The following is an 8,953-nucleotide window of genomic DNA, read 5'->3' on the forward strand; positions in this document are numbered from 1 at the left end:
TCAGCCATACCTGCAGGAGGTCAGAGACAGGGTATACCCACTGTCCCAGGGATCTTTTCAATGACTGCCCAGGGCTGGACTAGCCCCCAAATAACTGCTGCTCAGTGCAAAGCCACTTACTGGGCCCCAAGTATCTCCCGAATCAACTAAAGATCAACTACCTAGTTCATTTGCTTTTTTACAGCCCCTGAAACCTGATGTGAACTCCGCCAGCTCACCGGACAGACCAGATGTGCCAGAGTCAGTTCCTGGTCCCAGTCTGGCTATGCCTCACCACATCTCCCCTGTCAGAGCAGGGTGCAGCCAGCCCACAGTCAGGGGCTCCAGCCATGTTGTGCAGACACCTTGTCTAAGTGGACACGAAACAGCATCCAGTTCAGAGGCAGATTTCAGTCGTGACCTGCATTCCACAGCCCCTGTGCCTTCTGAGGAGGTTTTCTTCTATTGCAAGTTCTTTTCAGAAAGGTTTACTATTAATCTAAAACTCTCCCCATCACTGCAGAGATGATGAAAACAAGATAAACAATATAAAGTTAAAAATTAGGAGATGACATCATTTCACAATTCTTAAAACAGCAGTCTAGATAGCTTGGCTAGATCGCCTCATACACATTTGATGCTGTGCTCTGCACTGGAATGCCAGCCTGCTTCTGGAAGAAAACCCAGGCATGGGGGGAGCATGCTGCACATGCACCCACTGTCACAAGTCATGCAGAGGCTAGAAACTGTACCAGAAGCAGTGTGTATGTTTGGAAACATTTCAGAACATCCTCAAGGAACACCTTCAGAGTTTACTCTCTTTTGAGAGACTCCTATGTTCACCAACAGTTTCTAAGTAGCTGTATGTTGCCTCCTCCCCCCAAAAGTTTTACTTGTTTAATAAAGAGCAGCCACAATTTGAATGACTGAGTAAAAGGCAAGGACACACAGTACTACCATTCCAGAATAAGAACATTTATTCAGATGTGTGGGAAGTTCAGAACCACACGGTTCATCACTCAGGAGACAGTCTACAGACTCTCCCTTTTTCAGAACACACCCTGCTGGAGTAGACTCAGATTAAAACGAACAAAAAAAAACCATGTTTAATGTAAAACCATTTCTTGTGATTTCTGATCACAAGAAATAAGAAAAATTAACTTTTGACTTTACATATCCAACTCTGTAAGTCAAAGGTAACTTTTAAAAAGGAAAAACATGCAACACTGAACAGTCTCTCCCAGTGGCTGTCGACAGTGGTGGGAAGGAGACCCACGCAGCACCAGATAGACCTCAGGACAGCTGCACAGTGTATACACAAAACATGACAAGATGGTGAACAATCATTCGCATTTTATCGGAGCTACCTAAAGACACGTGTTCTGAAAAAAAAATTGGACTATTTCACAAATGTATGTAAGGTACCTGCTCTTCTAATTACCTATGTAAAACACTGGGCTGAGAATACAAGTGGATCTGTAAGGTACCACAACAGGAAACTGGATTCTCCTCTTTGGGTATTTCATGGTTGATTACACTGACCAAAAGATGCGATTTAGCAAAGTCCACAGTAATTAAAGTGAAGGCCATTTCTAAACACACAACCTGAATGTGAGAATATTAAAAATTAAAAGTACAACATACAGAAAAGAAGCAGGTTCTGAACCTCCTGACAGATGACGTACCAAGCCACATGAAAAGAGAACAGAAGCTGCCAAGCATGAAGAATGTCTCAGGTGCTCATTTTAAAGCATAATCATGCCCAGAAGCCCGGGTGAGAGAACGGCATGCCTGCTGTAGTGGCCACTGCCGCCACGAGTGGCCTGGAAGTCAGCTTTCTGCTCCTGCCAGCCCAGCACTGCTCTGTCACCTGCTTTCCTTCCTAACCTCTTCTTTCCCTCTTCTGACTCAGACTTGCCAATAAGTCCCCACGGAGCTGATGAACAGCAGGGATGAAAACACTGGGTCTACCACCTTGAGCAAATCCCAGGGTTCAGCTGTGCTGGGTGGGGACCAGATCAGTTCAATTGGAAAAGGGGAGATTCTGGACACACCCAAAGGGTCGAGCTGATGAAGTTGACCCAAGAAGGGGGAGATTCTCTAGAATCAAGAAAGGGGGTCAGACGGTCTTCAACCCTGAAACAGGCCTCACCCCTTTTTTGTGTGGCTGCAGGAGAGAAAGCCATCTGTTCTCAACCCAGGCACCAGGCAAGGTACCTGCAAGAGTACAAGCAGCTATGGCTGCATTTACTTTGGGTGGAAGGAAAAACCAAAGTTCAGTCCAGAACAACTGACCTGATGCTAAAGAAATTTCCTTCTCCTTTTTAACACTAAACTCTCTTTAGTTCACTTCAGTATTTTAATGAAGAATCATTCAGTCTGAACAATCTTTTATACAATGTTAGGGTCTCTCTCAAACAGAATGCAGAATCTGCCACCGTAGCTCACAGCAGCTCTGGGTGGACACCAGCCAGTCGGGTCCTGTTCCTTGTAGATCTGCTCTGGTTTCAACTGGTGGTAACAAAAGTTCTGCGACATTAAACACCTCTCCCCCTCCAACTCAAGATAGAGGTGACAGCACAGCTTCAGTGACTTCTCTTCTTTTGTGGGAAAAAAGTATACTTTGTAGGGTTAAACTCTTCCCAAATATGCTCAAATTCTTCCAGAAAAAGCCTTACATAGTCTTCATCCTCCATAATCAAAACATTCTCTCTATTGTTCTGAATGGCTTGTGTGGTCCAGTTGAGGGAGCCGGTGATCAGCACCTTCTTGTCCACGATTGCAAACTTGTGGTGCATGTAGCCCAGGTCCTGGTCATGTCGCACCTGAATACCTGCAAAAGGGCAAGTTGGCTCTCACCACCGCCTCCACAAGCCCTCCCTCACAGGGCTCAGCTCCTCCTCAAGGGGGGACATTTGCTAGCAGCTACTAACTTTGCTATTTTTCTCCAAATTGGTGGGAAAGGGGTGAAGCTTGTCACTTGGGCAGGTGGTAGTGGCTGAGCCAGACAGTAACCAGCCACAACCAGCTCACAGGCGGGGATGTTGAGGGGCATTCAGGCACAGGAGGGGACAGGTGGTCCTGAAGGCAGCAAGGACCACGGCAGGCATGCAGATACTGCTCTCCTAAATTACTTTCCTCTGGGAACAGCCCACCCCACACCCTGTCCACACCTCTGGAGGCCATACCAACCAGCATCACTGTCATTCATCTGGCCTGAGGCCATCAGAGCAAACATCATTGGCTGTGGTTTCCTCGCCTCTCACTTTTGCCCAGGACTGGGTGCCCTAGAAAACACCCCCAGGCTGGAAGCTGCACCCAACTCTGTAAGGAGAGGGCCTGGGCCTGAGGGAGAAGGAGCACAGGAGAAAGCAGGCCTGGGTGAGAGGCAGCCAGAGAGAATTCAGGGTCCCCGAAGCCAACCTCTCCTCATTACTATTTCAACCTTTGCCCCAGGGGATATCTCGCTATGAAATCAGCAATTGTACTTGCTGTTCCTCAAGCTAGGAGGCTCCCTCAGACACCTCCAACACTGCTGAGCTCTGCTGGCACATCACTCCTCTACACCGTTTTCTCACATGTCCTGGCCCCTCTTCCTACTGTTAAGTACTCATGCTTTGGCTGGATTCCCTACTGGGTCCTGGTCCTGTTCACCACCATGACCCTGGCACCTGGAACCAAGCCAGGCAAACACTGGCATGCAGATGTATTTGTTGAAGAGATGGAGGAGGAACAATGGCTGGAGTGCCTTCAGAGAGGAATCAGCTTTTAGAGGGAGCTGGTTGCAGTGCCCTTTAAGGCTCTTTCCAAACCTGACATTTTGCAGTTCTCTAAAAGCTACCTAAATAAAACGGGTCATGCCTAAGTTTCCCATTAAAAGGCTCAGCAGATTTAGGATAACTCATGACTGCCAAGAGGAGTGGAAGTGAATATCCTCACTGTGTGAACTCAGTTTCCAGCTCTGCCTACACGGGATGCCAGCAGCACCAGAGGATGAAAGTGCTTCCACCTCTGGAGAGCCCCAGGCAGAGTGGGCAAGCTGAGCCTGACTTGGGAAAGACTTCTCTGCCTCCCGGGTCACAGGAGATCATGCCTGTGCTTGTGTGACTCAGAGCACCGTGGGACCAGAGGGAAGCCTGCAGAGTTCTCAAGGGCTCTTCATGCCTTTCTGTCACTGGGCTACCAGAATTGAAGGGTGGAAAAGATATATGCAGGTCAAGAGACATGCACCGAACATACAAAACGCAAGGACCAGAGCTTGCTTGCAGGACACTGCATTACACAGAGGTAGAAGGGTGAGACTAGGGACTCACAGGTAAAACCAGGATTTGATCTGTCCCCCACCCCAGAAAGAGAGGTCAGCTGGCCAAAAATAGATCTTCTCAAGTGTTTTGCAGCTGCAGAAACAAACTGTTCATCAACTGAATATTTTAGTTGCACTTTTTAGAATATTATTTTTATTCACTTCAGAAGCCCTGAGCATGAAATTCACTAGTGTACTTTAAGGTGAAATGCCTTTTTTTCCTTCAACCCTGAAGCCTGACCGTTGCAGTCTTTGTACACCTGCTCCGATGAGCAAGCACAGTCTGCTGGTGGGGGGACTCATGACTTCATCCTTAGCCTCCCCCTCATCTCCTAAGTACTGTCAGGCTAAGCCATCCTCACTTTGGGCTGCAATTGTCCGGGCTGGGCTACACCTCCAGCTCTGCCCAGACACGGGCATTCCCTATTGGGTCCCAAGGCCAACGAGGGTCAACGAGGGTCGTGGGGACTCCCAGAGGCTCTGTCTGCTTCCCGGGAGTGCGTGGGCACACCCCTGGCTTCTGGGAGTTCCCAGATCTTCCTCCACTGCTGGGAACATGCAACCGGCTCACACGCTCATATCTGGCATGACACCTACCTGCACAAAAGCGCTCCCACCGCGTGGAGACAGGAGCCCTTTATGGATGGCCCTGGAGTTTCTCCGGAATAAACTGCCCTGACCTCACAAAGCCCCCATGGGGAATAAATGGGATCTCACCTGTACTCTGGCCCCTGTCCCCAAATATCTGCTTTTGACATTCTCCCTTCTGCCTATGGTCCCAGGTATCAGGTCTTCCTCCCGGCCTGAGACCCCAGCCTGGGCATCTGGCCTACCTGCCTTGCGAAGCAGGCCGATCTGCGAGCCTTTGAGTGCCATGTAGTCGCAGTCAGTGACAACACGGACGCGCACCCCGCGCTGGTGCAACAGTTGCACTGCCCGGCCCAGCTGCGGGCTGGAGAAAGCGAAGAGGCAAAGCTCCAGGCTCACGCGGGCAGCCAGCAAGGCGCGCAAGAGGCGGCTCAGGGAGCTCTCGCCGTGGGGCAGGCCGCACCGGCAGCCCGCTGGGGGTGCCGAGGGCCCCGGGCCCGCCCCCCGCAGCAGGGCCTCCGTGCAGGTTACTTGCGAGGGAAAGAAGAGAACTTCGTGCCGTGGCCTCCGCCGCCGCCCGGCCCACCACCAACGCAGGGCTGAGGGCAGCGCCTCCAGGGCGAGCGCGAGGCCCACGGCCACCACCGCCACCGCCTGCCAGCGTAACCGCCCCATGCCACCAGGGAGGGCCGAATATCACAGGCCCACCACTCCCAACGGCCGCGCGCCCGCCAACTGCATGCGGCCGCCCGCAGCCCCACTGCGCCTGCGCGTTGCCCCCACGGGCTATTGCTGACCTCTGCCTGTTGCCCTACTGCGCCTGCGTGTCCCCCTTCCGCCACGTGCTACCGCTGCCCTCACCGCCTTCCTGCGCGTCTCACCCCCCTACTGCTGCCCTCCACCCACCGCCCCACTGCACAAGCGCATCCTGCCGGGTCAAGGACAGTAGGCCGCACCACCTAGCCGTTCCTGGGCCTCGCACGCCCTGCACAGACCATCAAAGCTAGAGACTGCCCTCTGCGTCTAGCACCCGAACACTGCCCGCAGCCCACAAAGTCTGCGACAGCCCAGCCCTTCCTCCCTTCTGGAGCGACAGAGCAGTGCTGACTTCTCAGTTCCTACCTCCCGTTCGCCGTGCGGGAGGCTCTGGGAGAAGGGTCTGGAAACAATGTCAAATAGCTGAAGAATGTCAAGGTGCTGGAGGCGTGGTGGGATAGAGCAGGTACCAAGTCCAGGGATAGGTGTTTTCTCCACCCTCGCAATATAATCTTGTTATTTGAAGATGCCTATTCTGCTTTAAGCATAAACAGTGCAGGATAAGGCCATGGTGCTGTAGCAAGCGCTGAGCCCACTGTATCGCTTGGGAGGGTTACGCTGCTACCTTTAACAGAAAAAGGTAGAAGAAAAGGTAAGACTTTTTTTTTTTCCTGTTTCCTCTTTGCCGAATCCTACTCAATAATTCCCGTAGCTACATCGAAGTTTCTCTGGTCATCAACTGGAAATGCTATATCCTCTGCAATTGTTTCATGACTTTCACTTGTTACAAAAGCCGGCCCCTGGATGGACAAAGCTAACCTAAGTAACCTTGGAAAACTTGTTTCGACTGGTAAGTACATGATTAAACGCAAAGGGAACTACACATGAACGCTGTGTTCCCCAAGGGGGGATAGTTAGCAATTCTGGAACAGCTGAACACACATACTGAGGTTGACTGGACTAGTAAGTGGCTGGCGTGTAGACAGAGCCCGGGTTCTCTCTGTTGTGGGGAAGGCTAGAATGATCCTTGTGAGAGATACATGTGAATGCATGTTTAGCAATGTGTGTGTGTGTGTGTAATGTCACCACAGTCAGCAATGCATGCACCTAACTCCCAGATCCTGGCTTCAAAATACCACTCTCCAATAAAAGGAACCAGAGCTCCTTAGAGAAATAACTGATTCTAGGACTGAGCAGGGGAAACATAAGGTGAACCTGAGGTATCTTGCATTTCCAGAAATTAAGGAAATGTTAAAAAAGCAAAGGCATAGCAACATGTCCAAAGGACATAGGAACCAACCTAAAAGAATCCCCAAAGGCCAAATCCGGAACAATTTGAGGAACAAAATGAATAACTCAGTATTGGATTATAACCCAAGTATAAAATACATATATACAAATCTATGCTGATGTAGATAAATGACTAAAGAAATGAGAAATTCACAAGTATTCCTTGCAGAATTCTGAATAATAAGTGTAGATATGCCTGCTCCACGCAAGAGGTTAAACTAAATCTCCCTGCCCCTTTGAGGGTAGGCAAGACTTTGTGAATACTGGGGAAAACAGGAAAATAAACTTTACATGGAGAAAACTGGTAAATACTGCCCTAACCAAATGATAGCTAACATCACCAGAGATGTCACGTGGACATCATGTGCCCAGTGTAATGTGATGAGAAGGCGCTTCACCCCTGCAAGATTTTTTCCCAATGCCCATAACCAGTTCAGTAAGGAGGAAAAAACATCAGAAATCCAGATTGGAGGACGTGCTATCACATTCCACAAGATAACTGGCTAGTATTTTACCATACTGCCAAGGTCATGAATAAATGGAGCAATGTTGAGTCTGGCTGGTGTGGCTCAGTGGGTTGGGCATCATCCCCAAACCAAGAGGTCCCTGTGGCTCAATTCCCATTCAGAGCACATGCCCAGGTGGCAGGCCTAGTCCCTGGTTGGGGGCATTTGAGAGGAAACCAATCGATGTTTCTCTCACATGATGTTTCTCTCCCGCTCTTTCCCCTCCCCTCCCCCTCTCTAAAAACAAATAAAATGAAATCTTAAAAAACAACAACAAAACAGGAACAACTTAGAAACTGCCACAGACCAGAGGAGACTGGAGATATGTGACAACTAAATGCATGTAGTACCCTGGTCTGACTGAGTCCTGGGACTCAAAGATGACATTAGTGGAAAAATTGGAGAAACCTAAATAAAGTCTGGAGTTTAATTAATAGTAATGTACCAGTGTCAGTTTCTTCCCTTTGACAAATGTATGGTAGTAAGATAAGATGCTAACAATAAAAGAAAATGAGTGCCAGGAATGTGAAAAAACTGTGCTATTGTAACAGGGTAGTTTGGACCAGAGGTCACTGAAAAAGCAAGGGACCCAAGTATGGAATATTAAAATAGCAACTGGGCAGCCTGTGCCTTTCCAAGGGTGGGGCTGTGCAAGGGGGCTGCTGCCAGGAGCAAACTGTAAACAAATGCAATGAGACTGCATGTGCCAGCAGTAGGACCACTCATGACATACCGTGGGGTAGGGGGAGGAGAAGCTCATACAATGCCTGTGTGAGTTGCAGGGGCCCGATGCCCCACCCTGGACAAATAGATGCTTGTGCACTGTGTGCAGCTGGAAAACTTTTGCCCTTACTAAAAATGGCACTCAAAAGAGGGTCAAAGACAACAGGGAGCTGACAAAAATGGCAGATGCTGCCACACTGTATGTAGGAAGAGCCTGATGTTCAGTCACGCAGGAATTTCTGAGCTGAGCCTTTAAAATGCAGTGTTCTGGGAAACACAAGATCCGTAGGTTTTTTGCCCTTCCCCTGGCTAGCCCAGTAGGCCATAGTGAACCCAAAGTCCTGAGATTTGGCAGGTTCCCAAAGACCATTTGGTGTGCAAACATCCTCAGCCCCCCTCCCACACAGAAGACAGCAGCAGAGCTGACGGTGCTATGGGGAACCTGCCTGGCGAAGCACACAGGCACGCTGGTGAGCTGATGGCTGGAGAAAAAGCGGCTCCAGAGTAGAGAAATTGACGTTGTGAAAAAGGACTGACCAGGTGCACAACGACTCATGAGAGATGCTTGGAGCAGAACTATGACCGGCAATGCTGAGCAGCAGACTTCTGTGTTTCTGAAGGATGGTACTTTTAAGTAGCATGTTCTGAAATGGGTCTGGCTTGGCAGAGGGTGGCAGGGCCATTTGTTTTGGGGCGTTTTAAAGGGAGCAGGACTTAACAGCAGAAATCTACCATTACTCTAAAACTGTATAACCTTTAAATAAACAACCATTCCTTTTTCACCAAACTCTTGTCTCTGGAGTCATGC

At 49.6% G+C, this 8,953-nt stretch overlaps 1 protein-coding gene across 1 annotated transcript; it reads right to left on the reverse strand.

Moving 5' to 3' along the window:
* Positions 1-935: 935 nt before the first annotated feature.
* PLD6 (phospholipase D family member 6) lies at positions 936-5,632 on the reverse strand. The gene is made up of 2 exons (XM_028534482.2): positions 5,116-5,632; positions 936-2,812 (listed from the first exon to the last, which is right to left on the reverse strand). Exons 1-2 carry the CDS (start codon positions 5,543-5,545, stop codon positions 2,565-2,567), a joined length of 678 nt encoding a protein of 225 aa, XP_028390283.1. The 5' UTR covers positions 5,546-5,632; the 3' UTR covers positions 936-2,564.
* Positions 5,633-8,953: the final 3,321 nt, after the last annotated feature.

Source organism: Phyllostomus discolor, chromosome 8 (assembly GCF_004126475.2).
Source record: "Phyllostomus discolor isolate MPI-MPIP mPhyDis1 chromosome 8, mPhyDis1.pri.v3, whole genome shotgun sequence".
Classification (NCBI taxonomy): Eukaryota; Metazoa; Chordata; class Mammalia; order Chiroptera; family Phyllostomidae; genus Phyllostomus; species Phyllostomus discolor.